The sequence below is a fragment of the Typopeltis vanoorti genome, chromosome 23 (genome assembly GCF_054136105.1).
Source record: "Typopeltis vanoorti isolate ZY-2024b chromosome 23, IOZ_Tvanoo_1.0, whole genome shotgun sequence".
NCBI lineage: Eukaryota > Metazoa > Arthropoda > Arachnida > Uropygi > Thelyphonidae > Typopeltis > Typopeltis vanoorti.
Window position 1 is genome coordinate 2795909 of NC_143571.1, and position 24014 is coordinate 2819922.

At 35.4% G+C, this 24014-nt stretch overlaps 1 protein-coding gene across 8 annotated transcripts in view; it reads right to left on the reverse strand.

The window, feature by feature from the left end:
• The window catches only part of Usp30 (ubiquitin specific protease 30), a 252115-nt gene that overhangs the window by 30935 nt on the left and 197166 nt on the right, over positions 1–24014 (reverse strand). Inside the window, exons 9-10 of one of the 8 annotated variants that reach the window (XR_016550341.1) lie at positions 23762–23839; positions 20748–20765 (exon numbers count right to left, since the gene is read on the reverse strand). The exons of 5 other annotated variants lie outside the window; for them this stretch is intronic. Coding sequence is in view for 1 of the 3 variants with exons in the window: in XM_090413155.1 (XP_090269281.1) it covers positions 20747–20765 (19 nt within the window). In the remaining 2 variants the exon portion in view is untranslated. Of the gene's footprint in view, positions 1–20649; positions 20766–23761; positions 23840–24014 lie in introns of those variants that run through there. 2 more of the 8 variants (XR_016550340.1, XM_090413155.1) reach the window with 2 other exon arrangements.

The window sequence follows — 24014 nt, forward strand, 5'->3', positions numbered from 1 at the left end:
GGGCAGATGTCCCATGACCATACCTGATATTCTAGTTCATTCCACAGATGTTGAATAGGCTTGAGATCAGGTCTCTGTGAAGGCCAGTCAAGTGTGGTATATTCATGTCCATAAATCACACAATTACAGCAGTAGCCTTATGACAGTCACCAAATTTCATAGTTGGGGGTTACGCTCTCTGGTAAAAGACGTTCGCCACACACACCCGTCCATCCACTCAGTAGAGGGTATAGCATGATTCGCCACAGTCAGCAGTAGCCTTATGACAAGGTGCATTGTCTTGCTAAAATATACAATGATCAGTTCTGTAGAAACACCACAAAGAAGGAAGCATTCTACTGTCCAGAATATTTAGATACCTCTCTGAGTTCAATGTTCATGGCACCACAAACAGCAGTCCAAGGCCAAACCAGGCCAATACTATTGCACTGCCACCATCGAAGTTCATAATTGGGGTTATGCACTCTGGTAAGAGACGTTTATCAGGCATCTGTCCATAACCTGTCCGTCTGTTCAGTAGCGGGTGTAGCATGATTCATTGCTACATGGCACAGCTTCCACACTGTATGCGCTCTTTGCACCATATCTTTGCACTACTCTAGACAATGCAGCATGTTGGTTTGGGTAAAGTGGGGCTTGCATGCTGTGGTCCTACCATGGAATTCCATTTTGTGAGCCTCAATTCTGGGTGTTTTTATGTACATTCGTGTCCCAGTCATGCCTGGAACTCCGCATTCAATGTGTCAACTGACGAATGGCAGTTTTTACACATTATCAATACTTTATAGCACCCTATAGTCATATATGGTGAGGTTGTGGTGGGTCATCCACTGCAGGTAGTACTTGCAGTTGACTCCTTGTCTCAGTAGGGTATTACTGATTGTTGACCAGAGATGGCCCACTCTGCCAACACTTTGTCAAACAGACAGGCCTGCAACATGGCATCCTATCACAATGCCTCTTTCAAACTCTGTCAGTTCTCACAGCCATTTCACCTGGACACAGTTGCATTGACTTGGGAGCATCATATTCCTTCAATTTATACCAGCTACAAACACGTGACTCATTACATAGCATGATTCACCTTGTCCATGAGTGTGTTTGCCAACTTCTTTCCAAGCAGTGTATTTTTTAGTGAATGGAAGTTCATTATACTACTCTCACCAAACCACAGAAGGGCAACGAGATCAATTTAAATACCTGAATCATTTAGGCACTGCAAGTATTGTCGAACAAAGAAGAAGATTGAAGTGTGCTGTCATGAGCAAAACCATGGATGGGATTTCAAGGTAGTGAAAGGAGGACTAAGAAGAACAAGGAAAAATATTCATATCTGCTTTGTTGACTTTCAGAAAACATTTGACACAGATCAAAGTGGTATTGGCTATATTTGAATAGTGGAATGTACAAGAACCTGATATGTCTGCTGTAGAATATCAACGATAATGAAAAAGATGCTGTGAAAAATTGTGAAGTGACAGGAAGATGGTTCTGGATAACATCTTTATCATGCTTTTGGAAAGAATAATGGTTGTCATTAAGGAGCATAAAAGGGAATTTCAATGCAGCAGCAAAGTACAAAAATCCATAATTTATGATTTGCAGACGACAGTCATTCTCTTAAGATGTAGAAAGAACAGTGCTGAAATAGAGTGAAGAAGGAAAGAGATGTTGGTTGATAATGAACACGAAAAAAAAAATAAAATAAGGATATTCAGAGAGAAAGAAGAGGATGAAAAAGCAAATAAAGGTCAATGGGCATGAGGTGGAAGAGGTTCGGAACTCCAAATACCTAGAGTGCAATTGTAAAAAAGATCTCAGATAACAAAAGCAAACCTACAGGCAACAGACAAGTCATGGAAAAGTAAATTGGTGAACCTTGCCATAAAGCTGAGACTGCTGGAAACATTCATATTCACAAGTGCTCTCTATGATAGTGAGACATGGGTAATGGTCAAAAACTCTGTGAGATAAATGTTGGCTTTTCAGAGAAAATGTTATAGAAAGAGTCTATGAATTCGAAGGGTGCAAAGGTAACAGATGAAGAACTGTATAAAACAGCATAAAAAAAATAAACTTTTTTGATCATAATGGAAGACTAATGCAAAAATAGGAAAAAACTTTTCCCAAATTGAATGACTGGAACTCATGAGTTAGGGGAGAGAAATGAAAATGGAAATATCTTAATATAATTTACAGAAGCTAACAGACTACATCATGAACACATTCTTAGAAAATGCCCAAAAATGAAATGGATATGGAGAAGTCAAAAAATGAAATACACTATATCCTCTGCAACAGGAAATATATAATACATGATGTATCAGTCAAATCAGTTCAGAACAGGAAGTGATCATAGACTAGTAAGAGCTAAAGTTAAACTGCCCATCAAATCAGAAAGAAAGAGATTAGTAAATATAAATACAATCAAAAAACTTGACCCTAAGTCAATAACTGAAAAACAAGAATACAATAACCAAATTAGATAAAAATAAACATTTTTGAAGAGGATGTTGATGAACTAAATCAAGCAATAGCAGATATCATAGTAACATCTGCAAATAATTTTAATACACCAGCAAAGAATAAAGATCTCAGAGCCTTTGAAATTGAACTACACCAGCAAAGAATAAAGAAAACAAACTTTCACAGGAAACCATAAACATGATGAAAAAGAGAAAAGATATGAAACAAGATAAAAACTATTTCAAAAATAGAATAGTCAGAATTATGCAAACTATAAGGAAATGAATAAGACATGAAATCAACAGCTTATAACACTAGAAAGATCAAACAAATAATAGAAGAGAGAGCACGCAGAAGCAAGAACAAAGCTGCAGAGTAGTACCCCAAAATAACAAAAATATGAAAATTCTAAGAAGCCTGATGATTGGAAACAAACGCTTCATAACAATAAAAGAAAAGAATAATACAATAACAAGAAATGCAAATGAAATTATCAAAAGATTGGAAGAATTTTACAAAGAACTTCATAAAGATGAATCAGATAAAACCATACAGAATAACAGAAAAAACTCTAATACTGAAAATAATTTTGAACTACCAATAACCTATAAAGAAGTACCTGAAGCTATATACCAAATGAAATATGGAACAGCTCCAGGAGAAGATGAAATCCAAATTGAGTTAATAGATTGTTGGTGAAGAATTAATAAACCATCTAACAAACCTTATCAACTTATGTATTGATAAAGGGAAAATACCTACAATCTGGAATAATGCAATAGTAACATTAAATTTAAAAAAGGAGATGAAGTCAAAAATTACAGATCAATTAGCTTATTATCAGTACTGTATAAAATACTTATAAAAACCAATAATTAACAGAATAGCACTTATTCTGGATTTAAAACAACCAATAGAGCAGGCACATGCTGGATTCCCAAAAGGATACATTACAATCGACCATATACATGCACTGCAGCAAAGTATGGAAAAACAAAATATCAAAAACCTCTGTTTAGGATTTATAGATTATAAAAAAGCCTTTGAAAGCATCAAAACTTCTGCAATAATAGAAACTCTATAAAATCAATCCACACCAAGTGAATACATGGAACTGTTAAAAGAAATATACAGAATGGAACAGCAACTATAACACAAGATTCCCCCCCCCCCCCCAAAAAAAAATAAAGGGATAAGACAGGGAGATTCTAAATCCACTAAAATTTTTACAGCAGCACTTCAGGAGATGATTCAAAAAAATTAGCTGGAGTTCCAAAGGCATGACAATAAAAAGTGAAAAATTAACCAATTTAAGATATGCAGATATATTGTATTAATTTCAGAATCAGCACAAAACCTACAGGAAATGATAAATATACTGAACACAGAAAGCAAGAAGACAGGTCTTAAACTAAATAGAGAAAAACAAACAAAAGTCATGTTCAGTAAGTTAAGAGCAAAAACAACAAAACTTGATGAGCCAATAGAAAGTCTCCTGTTATGTGTACTTGTGGAAACTTTTTGACATTGAAAATGGATTAGGGCAAAATTAAAAGAAGAATATAGTTAACCTGGTATTCATTTGGGAAATTGAACTACATCTTCAAAAATAACCCAACTGCCTAAAAATTGAAGTATTCAGCTAATGCATATTACCAGTGCTCACCTATGTCTCAGAAACCTGGGCAGCACTAACTAAACAAATGGAAGCAGAAATCCTAAGCACTAATGGATAAAATGAGGAAGGAATGAATCAGATCACAAACAAAAGTCTTGGAGGCAATAAAAATTGTTAAAGCATCCAAATAAAGATGGGCAGGATATCTGGCTTGCGGAATGGGCAACAGATGGACCAGAAAAGTAACAGAATGGATATCAACCAGAAAGAGAAGACAAGGACACCCAAAAACAAGATGGGCAGATGAAATAGAAAAACTAGCTGGAAAGAGATTGATGGCAGAAGAAGAAGACCAGGAAAACTGGAAAATCATGAGGGAGGCCTTCATTCAGCAGTGGATCGAAAATGGCCGAGAAAGAAGAGAAGATAAAACAGTAAACTGAAAAGAGAATCTAATGCAGAAAATAATTTGCAGGAAATCTTTTTTGGACATACGTGCAGGATGGGTAACAGTAGAGACAAAACTCTGATGTTTGGTACAATGGACAGTATAAACAAAAGTGGATGGCCAAGACAAGCCATTTCTCTCCCCCCCCCCCTCCTGGCAATGGGAGGGGGGAAGAGAGAGAGAAATGGCAAAGAATGGTGAAAATAGTACTGGACACCAATGGGCATTGGACTCACAGGCACTGATGATGATGAAAGGGCATTAATATATAGGAGAAAGGAGAAAGAGCATGGGCAGAAGCAAGAACAAAGCTGCAGAGCAGTACCCCAACACTAACAGAATAACATAAAGATAGGAAACCATTCCATTCACAATGGCGTGTGGTGAATGATCACTAAGGAAACTGGCAGCCCATCTGCAAAGTGCAGAAAAATGATGGCTTGGTAAGGCAATCTCTATTCCAGATCCATGATAGATATTGCCTTGGAATTCCATGGAAACATCAAGTGCAACTACGTGACTTTCTCAAAACATTGTGAATTGGATGAGGCTGACTAGGAGATTTGCTGTTGAGGGAACATGGCAAAATCTATACTGGTGATTACTGATTAACTTCTGAGTCCCCTAAGTACTGAAAAAGTTTGCTGTGGGTGAGCCCGTTCACTGTTTTCAAAATGATTGAGTATTGGTAATGGGACAATAGCTTTATAGTCGACTTTTACCACTTTTTTTTTTTTTTGAAGCGGGAGGGCGGAGGAATGGCTGTATATAAGCAAATTCCATGTAATCATGTAGATGTCAGAAAAATATGACAACTCAGATGATATTGGATGGATGTTTAATTAAAAATGTCCCCCCACCAAAAAAGAAAAAAAAAAAAAGAAATGTACTCAAAATTTGAGTACAACTAAGAGACACCTGAACCGATGTGTACCTGTGGGTATCCAAGCTATCATGGTTCTTCTTGATGTATTTCTGGTAAAAGCTCTGACACATGCAGATGATTAATTCTCAAATACATATTCTGATAAATTGTGATTTGGTCAAACGAATTTTATATAGTCACTAATCAACCTTTTGAACTTTTAAGATAAATAAATAAATTAAAAAATAATCAATTTCAAGCATGAATTGTCAGTAAACCTATAGCAAACTCAATCTCTATTCCAGAAGCCCACTCTTGACTTGTCCTGTGGACAAGTCAAGAGTGGGCTTCCCAGTTACATATCCAGCAATCCCACTCTAGAGACCAAATATAGAACTTTCTCTTCAGTCGCTTCAGATTTGCAATATGTGGGAAGAGCATCTCAACTGGGTAATGAAAATCACCTAAAGACATTCAACAAATATCTACACCACAGTGGGATATGAACCCAGAGCCTGTTGATGAGAGCAGAGACTATCCATGTGGGTAGTATCAAAAAAGTAGACTCTTCATCGAGTTCCTCCGCATGATGTAACCTGGATAATGCTAAATAACACTTGATGCCAAACAATTTGCAAGTACAGGAACCCCTTGTTCAACGCGGTTTCGATATAATGCAGTCTACAATTTCTAGTAACCCTGTATTTTTTTTTTTCATATATTTTTCACCGCATCACTTAAAAACCAAATTTTATCTTTGTTAAATTTGTGTCTACCCATATCGCGCAAGTAGTTATAAGTATCGAATTTAGTTTTATTGTAACCCTGAATAAGGTACTATACAGAAGCTTTTGCAGTCTGTGTAATTCTCAATTAGAGACAGCTGGAATAAAAACGGTGCTAACTAATGAATCACATGTCCTCCTCTCACAGAAACTATGCTGAATACACTCTCAAGCAAAACCATATGTTACACTGAAACACAGTATCTAACTAAAAACTATTGTCCAATTTTTCAATTAGGAAATAAGTGTTTGTTTTATTGCATTTGAAATTCTCGATGTTATTATGGCAGATCACAAAGGCTAACTTCAAATAAAATTCTACCAAGAATTGAATCATGCCATATAATAAGTGTGTGAGTTCTTCTGCCACTTCGAACGCAAACAAGCAGCCATAAAATTCAACCAAGGGTTGGAACTTTGTGTGAGTTGAGCCAGCCAGTAATGAGAAATTCCATCGGAACGATAAATGACAACCTGTCGTGAATGTGTTAAAACTAATAGTGATGTTGTTATGACAGTTTCAGATGTTATGGAATTTGACTGAAGATAATTAGCATTTCAATTCAACACTTGTCGCTTGTCTTTGGGTCGCGCAATCTTTTGTAAATACCGCACCAATCATATGCATATCTTCATAGCTGCTCTCTCATGTAACACAAAATTCAACTTGTATGTATTGTAATAATTAAAAAAAAAGTTGAATAATTTATAAGCATATAAAAGGATATCAATTTTCGACCGATCCAAGATTTTAATTTTTTCTTCGAGAGAAATGAATTTCCTCTTCAATGTTGGTTTTTTTCCATTCGTTGCAGTTTTAGTGGCCATTACAATAAAAATAAACTTTTACATAAAAAATAAAAAGCATTACATATTGTATGTAACTCACCAGAAAATAAACTGTTCTGCTTGAGAATAACACACTTATGATTTTTAATGCATTTTCCTGGCAGAAAACGATGACAATTTTCAACAATAAACACTTTATAGTGTAAACCCTAGATGGCGAACCTATGGCAATCGTACCAGGGGTGGCACATCTGAGAATTTTGCCTGCACTTCGACGATTTACAGCTAGCATGTTTGAAAAACCAATTTTCAAACATGCTAGCTGTAACCCATGCCTTTTTGTTGGCCCGCCAATAAACAGGTAGGGTGGACTTGTCGAGCCCTTTCATTTATTCAACCACTCGACCAAGGAATAATATCAACATTTAAGTCATTATATTCATAGAACATTCCAATTATTAATTTTGGAAAAAATGGAATCTAATCCAAACATGATACTGCCTCAAGCATGGAAAGAGTCTTCAATATTGACCTGTCCATTAAGGAATTACAACTCGTTATCACAACTGAATGCTTGCTGGAAAAAAATATGGCCTGAAGCCGTTCTGGAACAAAATTTCGTACCTCCAGTGGATGCTCAGCTAAGTCGTATAATACACGTCGCAAAACTTTTTGGTGAAGAGGGCTTTTAAGATATGGTTGAAAACGAAATTAGTGAATTAACTGATGGGGAAATAGATTTAACTGGTACAATTAATAGATGATGTCGAACCAAATGGTGGGGAAAGTTCTGCTGAAGATTCTGATTGTGATGAATCCATTAAAGAAATCAGCAGAAGGATTGGAGTTGGCAAGAAGGTTAGGAAGTTATTTTACGGATAATGATTCCTCAATGAAGCACTCAGAAAAATTCACGAGACAATTGGATATTTGTTTTATTGGATATTACTTTCGCTTAATTGGCCATTAAGCGAAAGTAATGCTATTTTTGCAGGCTTCATGAGATATCGACCCAGAGAGCATAGCAGACTCATGCTCTCTCTCTCTCTCTCTCTCACACACACACACACACACCCCTTACATATGTAGCTATAAAGGTACGTAACCTAGACTATTATGCGCACATTTTCGTGAGTAATCTCGATGTATCTTTAGCTTGATATTTTTCATCGTTTGATAGCATATGGTACACATACCGGCCACTAATTACTTTTATTAATCAGTGGTTTCCATGTAGGCATGCGACTGCCAATACCGATCCTCTTCAATACCTGCTCATAGTTCGGTGAAATATGGGTCAGGAACAGCCTTTATTAAATGTTTCGGTCAATTGCTGCACACAGGAAGTTCGGTTTATCCGCACAAGCCTTCTCAGACGACAAAATCAAAATCGTGGCTTTCGTCAGATGAACATCCACAATAATCGAACTTCGAACGATCCTTTTTGTTTTTCCCATCGTGATCAACACTATTCACGATTACTGACTAGCAGCATTCTTGAATAGTTGCCTAGAATAAGTATTTCGTATACACGCTGCGTAAATGACGTTTATTTACGTGGATTTTTATATACAAAGAAACCTGTGGTGAATTCATCACTAAAAAACACACATACTAACCACGGTGATAAGTTTTAATATGTAAATATTTCATCCCAAGTATCTTGGCACATCCTCAGTACAGTAATTCAAACAATACTAGGAATAGCATACAGTTAGGGCGCATGATTACAATGGAATCTCAATATGCATGCACAGGGTGTTATAGAATTAAATTAAAATATAACTGAAAAAAAAAATGATAACATATATATAAAGAGATTATTTTACACAATTTTGTATGACAATTTCCCATACTTTAGGAATAGCAAGAACTTCGTTGCGGTTTAAATTTGGTCTATATAAAAGTTGCCTTTTCCCAATGGATCCTATGGTTTGGAAATACAACTCCGTGTTGAGCGAGGCCAGATTTCTGCGGTTTGAAAAGACGAATGTGGTCCTGATGTTCCGAAATGCGTTTCTGAACAGATCTACATGTCTCTCCAAAGTAAGACAACTTGCAGGAGCATGGGACCTCATACACGCCAGGTAACATCAGAGGTGAGAGTTTGTCTTTAGGAGAAGGTAACAAGGCTATCTGATGATTTTTTGAGTTGTTTTAAGATTGTATCGATTTAGTATGGCTGTATTTTTGATTATTTCTAGTTCTTGGTTTAGAGATTCTTCAGAGGAGCAGAATATGTGTGCTCTGGTAACTAATGATTTAATGATGCCAAATATTTGAGATGGATGATGAGCGGAAGAATTGTGAATGTAGCGACCTGAAAATGTAGGCTTGCGATAGACAGACGTGGCGATGGAACAATCTTCTTTTCTTTGAATGTGTAAATCCAGAAAGGAGATACCCTATGGAGATTCTTTTTCTAGCGTAAAGTTGATGCGAGGGTGAAGAAGGTTTATTTTATCTAGAAACAGGTGTAGTTCTTGTTCGGAATGATCCCAGACTGCAAAGATGTCGCCGACATCTCGTAGCCAAATTTTTGGTTTGGGTTCAAATGTGAAAATTTTTTCTTCAAAGTATCCCAGAAACAGGTTTGCTAAGTTTGGCGATAAGGGAGACCCCATTGCTGTTCTTTCCTCTTGCTTGTAAATTTTACCTTTCCAAGTGAAGTAATCCGACGTAATAACAAATTTGAATAATTCAACAATATCAGACGGAAATGTTTATAACTCCACTGTTTCTTTATGGGGAGTGTTAGTGAAGAGGGAGACGATGTCGAAGCTAATTAACATGTCAATTTTTAGCAGTTTAATGTCTTTTATTTTTGCGTGAAACTCTGCTCGGAATTTTTGCGTGGAATTTTTAATTGATGAGGCTGAGTGACCTATGAGAGGACGGAAAAGGTTAGATAAGAATCTTGAAAACTTGTAAGTCGGGCTGCTATTAGAATCTACGACGGGTCTGATTATTCTTGTGAAGCTTAGGTAAGCCATATATTCTAGGAGTCTAGCATGGTATGTCTTGAGTTTTTTTAATTGTTTCATCATCTAAGGAAGAGGTTTCATCAAGTAACCTGAGTTGTCTTTTTGTAGGATCATAATCCAGTTTGGCGTAAGCATTTCTATCTCGGAGTAGTAAATTAAATTTTCGGTCATATGAATTGGTATCGAGAACCACAGTGGTACAGGGTGTTCGGGATAAATTTGACATATTTATAATTAATTATATTTTTCCGTAAGTTACATGTATTAACACACACTTCTCTTCATTTAAAAGTTTGGACCCTTCTTCATTCATATACAAGATGTCAGAAAGGATGGATAGCTGGAACCCACCTGAATCATGGAAGAGAATAACTTGTATCATGATGATTCGTGCCCGCCATCAAAATAAGGATATTACGACTGCTGCCCAATGCTCCCTGAATACAGTAAAAACAATCAGGCATGAACTAGAGACTTGCAATGGTGACTACGAGGATGTAGCAAGAAGAAAGATCCCTAGCAGACGATCTGATTGCGTTCGTACAGCAGAATTCCTCGCAAATCTGCAGGAACAGGTGTTGAAGAACCCTGGCATTGGAATTCGGGCTTTGTTCGTGGAGTTGCTAACTGTAGTCAAGCCCTGGATAACAAGGGTAGCCAATGGTAGGCCGTATGTATGGCAGCAGGATTCGGCCCCTTGCCACACCTCTGGGAAAAGTCAAAAATGGTTGTCTGAAAATTTCTACGACTTCACCAGTCCAAATGTTTGGCCTCCAAACTCCCCAGACCTTAACCCCATGGATTATTTTGTATGGGGCGCAGTTGAAAAAGACACCAATCGCACTTCCAGTAATACAAAAGCCCAGTTAATGGATAAAATTAAAACAGTTTTTGCGGCCCTTCCCAGGGAGACTGTAGCATCAGCTTGTTCGAGGTTCCGAAGCAGAATTGAAGCTGTGATCGATGCTAATGGTGGTTATTTTGAGTAAATCTTGTTGATAGTATTGTAATTAACTCTGCCTGTAATGTTTTTTTGTCAATTCATTAAATTTAATAGATACAAAGAAGATTTTCTTTTTCCTTACGAAACTGTCAAATTTATCCCGAACACCCTGTATAGAACAAATGACCATGACCAGTTCCTCTATAATAGAGGAAGTGGTCATAAATGTATTGATTTAATGCATACACAGGATTACTCTAAGTCACCAGCATATGACCATGATTCTCCATGCCAAACTAACCATAAAGTTGCTGAATGCCCACTCCCATTGAGGGTATATATATGGGATCGATAAATGGCTTTCTGGAGGCTTCAGCATTGGAAGAGTCTTGATATGTCACTGTAATAAATACGACTAAATATAACATGCAATCATACATCTTGCTATATTTTATATACTCTGTATCATTATATAACATAGTTAATTGCATCTTTGAGCCTTTCAGATTGTATTTCCTACTTTCAAGTTGTGTGAAAAAAACACTACAATAAGAACAATCCATTTAGCCATAGAGACAGGTTTATAAGGAGAGCCTCTCCTTATAAACCTGCCTGTACAAAGTAAATTTTCCAACTTAAGATTGAAGTTAGAAATGGTTTCAACCAGAAACCTAACTTCAGTCAGTCAATTTCCTTCAGCGCTATAGATCAATAGTTAAACATATCAATATAAATCTACTTAAATTCTTATAATACATATATATTTGTTTATCTAAAGAACTTCTAAGAGCTAAGATAATGAAATCAGACATGGGCCATAACAAAGCAACAGTGTACAGAAGCATATATTCTAGGTGTGTGATGCATACCCATAGAATAACAGTATCACTGATATTACTTAAAAAAATAGAGCTATACGGCTTTATTTCGGTGATGTAAAATTACATAAGCAACGTGGATATTAGATCCAACATTATTTCAAAGCCAAATGTTTGTACTATGAAAGTTTTGTAAAATTGACCACAGAGCTTATAAAAATACAATCCTTGCATCAGAGTTACCTTAGCTTGCAATACTGAAAAGACATGAATATTGCCCAAGCGTCCATATACTTGTCTTTCATTAGTACATTTTTTTTTTTTTAAAGGTTTCACTGACCCGACAGCTGTTTTCAACTGGTTGTTTCTTTTCAGAAACCATGCAGAAACCTTAACAGAGCAAAAACTCTCATTCAGTACTAAGGAAATCAAATGTCAGAGAAATATCTGACCAGTTTAAAACATCTCTCAGGACAGTAAAACATTTAAAAAATGCACTAATAAAAGGTGAATATATGGATGCTTGGACAGCACTCTGAGGGATTGTACACCTCCAAATCAAAAAATTAGAATAATGAAAGAAAATGTATTGAATGATTTGCAATTCTAATTATCGTATGGAAAATAATTATTACCAAGTATGAACGAATGAAAATATTAGAATATTCTAAATTTTTTCCGATTGGTTTTGAGGAGATCATAGAAATAGTATTATTTCAGGGGCTATGAGACTGACTCGTGTGAGGAATCATTTGCGTGTGGATTTCAGTTAATCATTTGCTAAACATGGGTCGAACGAGTGACATATCAGAAGCTAAGTAGTTTCATATGGTGTCTCCACACAAAGAAGGCCAAACTCAACAGTTTACAGCTAAGGAATTGAAATGTTCTCAAGCCAGCATGAGTAGAGTATTGAGGCAGTATTCTAATAACTTGAGTTTTCAATAGAATCGCTGCAGTAGCAGCCAAAAGATAATAACTACATCAAGAGATGACAGGAGATTGAAGAATATCGTGAAGAAAAACTGCTTCCGAAGTATAAGGTATTTTCAAAGGAGATGGAAAGAACTAGGTGTGAACGTGTCTAAATCTGAGACTTTGTGATGACTTCACAAATTGGGTTTGGTGATGGGTTTTAAATCACGTGTACCTAAGACAAAGTCTCTTATGATTTCCAAGCAAAAGGCAGCTAGAGTGAAATGATATAAGCAAAGACTGTTGGAGTCAAGAGGACTGGAAAAAGGTATTTTTTAGCGATGAAAGTATGTTTTGTGTGTCCCATGGTCATCAAGGGATACCTGTTCTTAACCACCTCACCGGCCATTATGAATCAAGTACGCATCCTCATATGCTTCATATCCATCATATATTTCAATGTAATAACAATAGTATTACAATTTTAATACGCACTTCGCATCCATGATAAACTTGACGTCTATAGACATCTTGGCTGGTAGCGTGGTTAAGCAAGAAGCATTTGATAAAGAATGCATGAAACATTTGGTGAAATTTGCAACCTGTCATGGTATGGGCTTGCATGACCATAGAGGGTCCCAGGTAGGCTGTGTACTGTGTACAAAAGAGTCAATTCCAAAGTGTATCGAGAAATTCTTGAGCACTTTATGTTAGTGGCATTGGAAGATTAATGTGATCGTGATTTCCTTTTTCAGAAACCAAGATTCAGCTTCTTATCACACTTCCAAGATCACTACTAGATGGCTCAAAGAAAGGCAAATCAACGTATCCTTTGTTGTTTTAAGGATACTTGCGACATAAGACTGAATGATATAATCACGTAATCACAAGAAAGATATTTATTTAACCAAATATTTCGGTCTGGAAATAGCAGACCATCGTCGGTGGTATTACAAGAACAGTTTAAAAAATATACAAGCTAGAATACTAACAATAGATCGTTGAAATTAGAACATGCCGCGTGATGTTATATCACTAAGTATGAAACGAAATATTTTGAAGTAGAAACATGATTGAATTTGAACATCAATCATCCATTCTTCACAATAAACCTGAAAAGTCTGGTTTGGCTCAACACGGGATTGAAACTGACCACAGCATCCTTTGGTCCAAAACGCGCCTCTTACATAGATCGCGTTATAGGTTCGAACGTTTGTTCAAGGAAAGCGTGGAGGCCTTGCTCCATCATCCCAACCTGAATCGTAATGACTGCATATCTATATCAAAAATCTGGGAAAGCCTAATCAAGATTACTCATTAATTTTTTTTTTTTTTTTTTTTTTTTTTTTTTTTTTTTTTTTAATAGCAAATTCAATCATGTTTCTACTTCAAAATATTTTGTTTCATACTTAGTGATATAACATCACGCGGCATGTTCTAATTTCAACGATCTATTGTTAGTATTCTAGCTTGTATATTTTTTAAACTGTTCTTGTAATACCACCGACGATGGTCTGCTATTTCCAGACCGAAATATTTGGTTAAATAAATATCTTTCTTGTGATTACGTGATTATATCATTCAACGTATCCTTTCTTTTAATGTTGCACGGTGATCAGCATTCGTTTTAGAAATTATAGACTTTACAGCCATGTTATAAATAACTATTTTAATTTCCCGACATTTGGGCTTCATATTAAAGGTCATCATCTGGAGTATACACAAATATATAATGACAAGCTGAGTTACATTTCACACAGTAAGCTAAAAAAACAATGATTTGATCACCAGTTATTCTATTGGCATGACCTCTAGTGGAAAAAAAAATTAAAAAAAAATAAAAATACGGATAAAATTACAAATTAATTATTTAGAAACTACAAAGCTAAATTCTATTTAACATGAGAGAAACATTCTTTCTTATAGATAGTTTTCTTACAGTGACAACGATGTCTTATTTTTAAAACTACAATTGTTATATTAGATATGTCATATTAAAAATAAGATATCATTTGTCACTGTAAGAAAACTATCTATAGAAAGCATGTTTTTCTCATGTTATCTTAAATAGAATTTAGCTTTGATGTAGTTTCTAAATAATTAATTAATTTGTAATTTTATCTGTATTTTTTTATTTATTTTATTTTTCGCTAGAAGTCATGCCAGTAGAATAACTGGTGATCAAATAATTGTTTCTTTAGCTTACTGTGTGAAATGTAACTCAGCTTGTCCTTGTACAGGGTGTCCCAAAATTCACGCAAGATTAAATTTAGCGGCATCTGTGCGGTAAAGTGTTGCTAACGAGAAAAAAAAGACAGCATGACAGCTGACAGTTCAGGGTTATTAAAAATGGAGCGCTACACGAAAGAACAATGCATTTTCATTGTTGAGCAATATTTTAAAAATAATGAAGGTTTGGCAGCTACAGTTCGCAATTTTCGTACAAAATATGGTCGGAATAGTGATTTAACTTCATCAACTGTGAAAAGATTAATTAAAAAATTCAAGGAAACTGGATCAATTAGTGATCTTATACACTCTGGCCGTCCTTCAACAAGTCGTTCAACAGAAAACATCGAAGCAGTTTGTGAGAGTGTTGCTGAGAGTCCAGGAACATCAATTCGGCACCGTGGTCTTGAGTTGGGCATTTCGAGAAGCTCTCTACAGTGTATTCTCACGAAAGATTTGCATCTTTATGCTTACCAAGTTAAATTGACTCAAGAACTGAAGCCTACTGACCACACACAGCAAAGAGAGTTCGTTGAATGGATTATGGAACAACAACAAGTGGATGTTTATTTTTCGAACAAAATCATCTTCAGCGATGAGGCTCATTTTCATCTTGATGGCTTTGTTAATCGACAAAATTGTCGCATTTGGGGTTCAGAAAATCCACGAGCGATTGTTGAGAAACAAATGCATCCACAATGTGTCACTGTTTGGTGCAGATTTTGGGCTAGAGGCATCATCAGTCCATTCTTCTTTGAAAATGAGGCTGGTAAGGCAATAACAGTTAATGGTGCTCACTATCGCAACATGATAATCCAGTTTTTTGTGCCTAAATTGCAAGATATGGATGTGGACGACATGTGGTTTCAACAAGACAGTGCCACATGCTATACGGCCCGAGAAACAATTCAATTACTGCATGAGTCATTTCCTGGTTGTGTAATTTCCCGTTTTGGTGATCAGAATTGGCCACCCAGATCATGTGACTTAACGCTGTTGGACTTTTTTCTTTGGGGATTTTTGAAGTCTAAGGTTTATGCCAACAAGCCCACGACCACCCACACCTTGAAGGAGGAAATTGAGCACTGTATCAATGAAATTCAGCCACATTTATGCAAAACGGTCATGGAAAATGTCGACAAAAGAGTGTGTATGTGCCAGCAAAGCCGTGGAGGCCATTTACCCGATATACTATTCCATGCATAACCCTATACTGTATACTTTATGAATCAATAAGAAATTACAATTTTTAATTAAAAACCTGTGTTTTCTATCAAAATTATTTCTTGCGTGAATTTTGGGACACCCTGTATATACTCCAGATGATGACCTGAACATGAAGGTCGAAACGTTCGGAAACTAAATTAGTTATTTATAACATGGTTGTAAAGTCCATAATTTCTAAAATGAAAGCAAATCAAATTACTTGCCAACTCACCAGATTTAGACCTTACTGAGAATTTGTGGGGAATTATGAAGAAAAGTCTTCAAGACATTGCCCCAAGAGACAAAAATGAACTTGTCAGGATGCCGTATGGGCATAGTCTGATAAAAAAAAAAAAGACTGAACTGCTAGTAAATAATATGCCCAATCATTTAAGAATGGTCATAAAAGAGAAGGAGGATGCAACAAAGTACTAATTATCATGTTTCCCTTTGACTAATTTTTGGGGCCTTTAATCTTCGCATTATTCTAGTATTTTGAACCACGTTAAAAATTACTCTAATTTTGTGAATGTTTTCAAATAACAGTTTTCTTATAATTTAAATTGCATTATGTGTTACATGGTTATATAATCTACGAAGTACGTAGATTTAGAAGATGGTAATTCATATTTGATAATAATTATTTTCTATGCAATAAATTAGAATTGCAAATCATTCAACAAATTTTCTTTGATTATTCTAATTTTTTGATTAGGAAGTGTATTCTTGTAACCTCTCAGGTGAATTTTACAAAACTTTCATAGTTCAACAAACATTCGGCTGCTGGATCCAATACTCACTTTGTCAATATAATCATCAATATTATATTTTTGCATATATTGCTATTAAAGACTCCCCTAATTGTTTCCTAGCTTTGCATGATTCCTAATATTAAACACAATATACTAATGCATCATGAAGGACACTTTTCAATGTGTAAATATTGCATCACATTCGTGTTAATAGTCCAGGTGTGCAGTCACAAATACGAGCCCTTTGAAAAGAGGTACAGATGGCACAGCAGGTTAAATTCTTAGCGTTCCAGAGGATGTGATTGATTATTATGTGAACCAGTCCAACTAAACATTGTCATTTGTCACGAGTTGCTTTTTTGTTTGCTGAGTCTCATCTGTTTTGCACATGAAGTGATGTGTTTATTTAGGACACTGACATAGACAAGTTTTTAATATATAATTTTCTATCAATAATTTATAACTTTTTTTTGCCAATATTTACAATGGGAAACAGCGTTGAAGATATACTGAATGTCTTGTTTTCTGCCAGAGCTTTCGCAGATTGTGATTATAGTCAAAGGAGGTTGGAACTTGTCTATAAATAAGTAAAATGAGTTATTTCAGCCTTTCTTTGGTTCAATCCAGACAGTGGAGAATTCTCCATGCTTGCTGTGCAAGCCCATTAATTGAGAAAGAAGTAATATTAATAAATGCATTCTTTTTTTGATAATAAATGCATGCATTTATAAGCATTCCATTTAGGCTTTTATTTTTGTAGACAGAAGACATTTTAAGCTTTCGCGGCAACAATTGAACTTTGCGTTACGTATCAAAGGCCGACACTAGTCAAGCTACCTTGGCTTGCTTGGTTGTGGGAGCATCCAGGTCCTCGCTTCAGCACTCTGATTTCATGCGCACACATAGCCATTTCCGCTCCTTCTAGTCATCTCACCCTGTTGCTTAAACATGGGCCATACGCAGTCAAAGTAGCTCTAGCCAGCCTTTACAAGTGTGCGTGTTGCTTGGGAAAATTAAGTTACAACCAACTTTTTCTGACGATGTTATTGACCCATTCATAAAGAAGAACCGTAGGGTAGAATTTGTATTCAAGTAGCTAAATTGAAAAAGATAGAAAAGCAAAATGATTAAATGTACATAAATTTCTAAATACAGGTAACCCTCGTATAACGCGATACTTATACAACGTAGTTTCGATATAATGTGGTCTAAAATTGTAGTAACCCTTGTTGAACGTGGTACTTATACAACACGGTTCCGATAAAAATACTGTCTACAAATTGTAGTAACCCTTTATCTTTTCATATATTTTTCACCGTATGACTTAAAAATCAAATTTTATCTTCGTTAAATTTGTGTCTGCCTGTATCTCGCAAGTAATTATAAGTAGCGAATTTATATTAGGGAAATATCCTTTAGCACGCATGTACCTCAATTGTTTACCGTATAAAACGTTTATTGTTGAAAATTGTCCTCGTTTCTGCCAGGAAAGTGCATTAAAAATCATAAGTGTATTCATCTCAAGCTGGGCACTTTATTTTCTGATGAGTGACATACAATTTTTTGTGTAAAAAATTATTTTTTATAGTAATGGCCACAATTTTGATTGTTCGAATCAACAATTCGAACAATCAAACAAAATGAACAAAATCCGAGAAAGTGTTTATTGCTGGGTCAATTATAAGTGCAAAGCGCGTTTCTCATGTACGCGATATTCTAATGAAAAAATGGAGAAATCTCTAATGATTTCGATAGAAGATTGCACCTCAAAAGAAAATTCCCATGGATGGAAATCTTATTAAACAAAACACTCTCAAAGTTTATAAACATTTATAGTGCAGACCAGGTGTTCAATGCATATGAATCTGGGTTGTATTGGAAAAAAATGCAAAAACGCATCTATATTTCAAAGAATGAAAGATCAGCTCCTGGATTCAAAGTTTCCAAAGATAGAATTACTCTACTGATTTGTAGTAACGCATCAGGTGATTACATGACAAAACCAGTGTTCATTAATCAATCCTCAAATTCATGTGCTATGAAAGATTAAAATATACACTATTTTATTTTGCCTGAAACATTTATGCATTATGTGCAATGAAGTTTAAGTACAATTTGTCATTTTTATACTATGTATTTGTTTCATAGTTTAGATGTTTTCTTAACTTACAGGAATTATCTGAATTAAATAAAAATATTTTTTTGTTGGATATGTCATTGTTTATATAATTAAAAAAAAAAAAAAGATTTCGGAACATAACCATACTTTTTCTATGTGATCTCGCATAACGCTATTTATACAAAACGGCATTTCTGAAGAACCTAACATCCACGTTGCACGAGGGTTACCTGTACATAGTTTTAAATGGTCAGTAATTCGTTATTCCGCTAATCAGACTTCAATCACACCTCTCATTCCCCAAATGATAACAAGAGCAAGCGTGAATTTCAAGACTAGCATTCACCCCCGAATCCAGAAAAAAAATAATTTCCCAAGTGATTACTTTTTTCCAATTTCTGTGCATAATATACAGCTGTATTTAAAAATCTTATCAAAATTCAAATTATCCATGTCTCAAAGTATATTTGCCAATGACAATCTAATCTGACTAGAAAGCATAAACCCTTTGTGCTTCTCACATAATCAGTGCACATGAAGCATAGCTATTGTTCATTTGACCTTTATGCTTTCCATATTTAAAATTATATTACTTGATAAATTAAAGTATTCAAAGTTATCCTACAATTAATTGCACTGGGCTGATTAAGATGAGCGCTGATTTCACTATGCACTCTTAAAACTTTCATTCATTAATAAAAATGCAACCAGACAGTCAAATTGATGTGAATTTTGCATGCTGTCATAAGCCACATGACAGCACACCTAACCTAAATGGGCATGCAATGCCACTGGTGGGTACACTATCCACTCAGTAGCAAAGGCAGAACTTAGGTCAAAGTCCTACCACTCACCCTACACATACACACACAAGATACTATGTCATAGCAGTTTCCTACACCATAACAATATGAGAATGACTGCTTTGGATATGGACATTTTGCAGCATTGAATAACAAATGCTACAAGACCTGGGAAAGCAGTTATTTTGCCAAATGTTGGAGAGGTACTGATATCAAGTAAGTCTTTTTCACTCTCGAAGCTTCCACATCTTTAGTATAAAAATCCAGACATACATGAAATAACTTGCAAATGTCATATTACATATTTTGGCTGAACAAGATAAGGATTTGAGGGGAGGGGATATATATATATATAAAACACAGTGTCGAAAAAAAGTAAAAGAGTGAACTTAAATAATATGTGTATCATCATTCTGGGAGAGGGTAGAGGAACACAAAAGTGTGATTTCGAGTCCCAATTATCCAAAGCAGTTGGCATTTTTAAGATGCTCGTGTGTGTGTGTGTGTGTGTGTGTGTGTGTGTGTGTGAACGTTCTTTTTTTTTTTTTTATTCATATCTAATGTCATTCTCACAAACCAAAAAACCAATATCAAGTTTGTGTAACGTTGGAGAAAGTGCTACTAAAACACTGAAATGTTATGGGGCAGCTTATGGAGATAGGTTCTGTTCCAAGCACAAACATTTAGTGATTTAAGTGTTTTAAAGAAAGTAGAGAGGCTGATGATCCTTGAAAGGAAAAATGACCTACAACTCCAAGCTGGTGACAAAGTGTACATTTCACTAGTAAGAGACAGCCAGTTAATAATGAGAATGCTAGTGAGTGAGTTAAACATAAATAAGGAATCAATAAGATCCATAATTACCACAGACTTGGGGGAGGGGGAAAATCCTTCAAGCTTGTTCCACACTGTTTGCATGATGAGGGAAAAAATCAGGTGACATAATGCTTGCAAAGGTTTCGATAGTGAACTTGCTTTCCTGGACAGAGTTTACTGCAGACAAGAGTCAGTAGTTCCAATATGATCTTGAGACCAAAAGACAAAGTACAGAATATCAGTCACCAAGACTTATTCTAGTTTTTTTCCAGAAATCATATATTAAAATCATGCTGACTGCATTTTTCAATTACAAAGGATAATCCAAAACGAATTCAGTCCAGGAGGAAGCAATTTTACCAGCAATTACAATTTAGAGATAATGAAACATTGAAACATTGGCAGGCAGCCAATGAACCTGCTCACACAGCATTCAACGTGCAGACATTTCTGGCTTACCAGCAAGCTGCAGTGTTAGTTGAAATCAGCATTGGATTAACCACCTTACCGGCCATTATGAATCAAATATGCACCTCATATGCTTCGTATCCATCATATATTTCAATGTAATATCAATGGTATTACAATTTTAATATGCACTTTGCATCCATGATAACCTTGACGTCTTGGCCGGTAGCATGGTTAAAACACATATGATGTGGAGTGGGATTCATTAAATAACCTTGGCAATGCAAAAAACAGTTACATGAAGATCTTATCATTAAATTTCTAATATGTACTTAGAGGGGAGAGTACAGGATATTATGACAGTACTACATGAAAAAGTGCATCATTACTAACTTTCTATCAACAATTTTCCTCCAAATTAATCTGTTATCTGTCAAGACTGATATCAACTTATATTGCTGTCTTTTAAGGAACTTCTTACTGTATCAACCCACCTAGATTTTGGTCTTTTTTTCTGACATCCTTGCAGAGAACACTTGTTTTGCTGACCTCCCCCCCCCCTCTCCCATTCCCTTTAAGTGACCATACCACCTGAGATTATCTCTGTTAACATATTCCTGACTGCCAAATGTCAAGTTCTTTCCTAATATCCTAGCATTTTTAATATGATGCAGACTGTTTATTCCTCTAATTTTTTTCAGAACTCTCACATCTATAAGTCTCTCGTCACTGATTGAGAATTCCTAACCAACTCTCAGATCCAAAAGCTAAAATTGGTTTGAACAATGTTTTATAGAGCTAGATTAGTGTTTTCACAAATTTCTCTCTTATTCCATATAAAATTTATTCAGATAATTCCTACCATACCAGCTTTATTAATTATGTTGTCAATTTCCATATTTAATTTGCCATCTTCATTAAAAATTATGCTTAAATAGCCGAAATGTTTTTCTTGTTCTATAGTTTTACTATTCTGGATGCAGGTTGTTTTCAATGTTTTTCCCTATTTTCATTGTCTTTGTCTTTTTACTGCTGATTTGATAACCAAATTTATTACAGCAGTTATTCAACCTGTGTAGCTCAGTGGATGTGGCGTTTGCACACCACAGTGCTTGACCGCAGAAAGAAAGACTTGCTTTCGAATCTAGTCAGCAATTAGAGGAAATTTCTCTAAGCCTTTTTTTCGACCGATTGCCGAGTTAGTCGATCTCTGTCATGGGCAAGCAAGTTTTTTTCTCCTGTAAACTCAAGAAAATCGACCATAGAACCCACATTATTTCAGACATTAAATATATTGTGTTAGGGAGCACAAGATGACGGCACTTGTTGAGCCGTTGCTCTTCACTGCGTGCCGCTTAATTAGTGATAGCCTTGGGCCAGCTATCTCTGATTGGTACCAGTTGAGATTGAACTGCTCACTGAGTCTCCAAAAAGTTGGATGGGGTAAAACGGCCTGCAAACTTGGATGTGCTTAGGAGTACATCATCTGCATAAAGCAAAGAGTTAAGGGTGATATCTCTGATTCTAATAACAGGTTTAATGCTATTTCTTTCATAATGTGACCTATATAAACAATGGATGAGAGTGGAGATAACATGCATCATTGTCTTACATCTGATTTTATATCAGACCATCTTCCTGTATTTTCCTAAACTGTAGCTGCTGACTTAGAACTTAAATTGAGACTAGGTATTGTTCAATATAATATCCCATTTATACTATATAACTGTTGTTTAGAACAGCATTTCTCTTGGCACTTTGTCATGTGCCTTTTCCAGATGTACAAAACTTAAATACAGATACATGTTATATTCCCATGATTTCTCCACCATTTGTTGTAAAGTGAAAATCTCATCCTGACAAACTCTATTTGCCAGAACCCAGCTCGTTTCTATGCAAGCTTCCCTTCCACAATTTTTCTTAGCCTTTTCTCAATTATACTTGCATAAATCTTACCAGGAACATTCACTAGGAAAATTCCTCTAATTCTCACATTGTTTTATTTACTCTTTTTTTTTTTTTTTAATAGATGGGTACTGTAACACTCTACTCCAGTAATTTGGAATTCGACCCTCTGACCAGGCATTCTGAATTATGCAGTGTAGCCACCGTAAAATTTTTGTAGTATTTTAGCGTTTCCAGTCAAATATCATTTACTTCAGCTGCTTTTACACATTTCAGGTGTTTGATGATTCCCAACACCCCACTTCAAACATTGCTATATATTCCTGTTGAGCATTTCCTACCAGGACACTGTCACTGCTAATTTCATTTAGCAACCTTTCAAAGTAATTACTCCAGATATCTTGAATATCTTTATTTTCTCAAGGAAGTTATTTTAGTTATAAGAATGGCATAGGAGCTTAGTTGAAATGGTGTTATGGTAAGCAATATTATCACATTACCATGATTATCACATTACACAAACAAGATCAACTTGAAAGTTAATAGCAAAAATGCATGATATGAGGTATGAAACAGACAACACTGAACTTTTATATACATATCTGTTATATGTTCGTAGGATATAATTTTACCATGTAGTTTGTATTTTATTTACCCGTTGTTGCGAAAATTGTTAATTCTGCCTCCCACAGTGTATAATTTCACAGAAGATATTTGGAATCTGTCTACTGAAAAGTAAGAAACAAATTCAGAGGAAAAAAAAAAAACCTGACTGTATACATGGAATGTTTCAAATTTTCGATAGCTGATAAAGCATTTTTGATGTTATTAAAGAAGACATCATTATCCAAACCTCTCACAAAGAGGTAAGTATTAAATAAGTAAAGCTTACTTTAAAATACAGATGCTTTTTCTCCCATTTCTTATCTTCTGGATAATGGATTTCATCATAGCATTAAGCACAACTTATCTATAAGGCATAAGAAAACAAAAAATAATAAAAAGAAGTAACTCTCATATTCAAGTCCTAAATAAGAAAGAAAAGAATGGATGATGAGAAGACAGCAATGAGACGAATGCAATGAGTGATATAATTAAAAACCGTTCCAATTTCTATTATATCACTCTTATTTTTGGTGCAATGT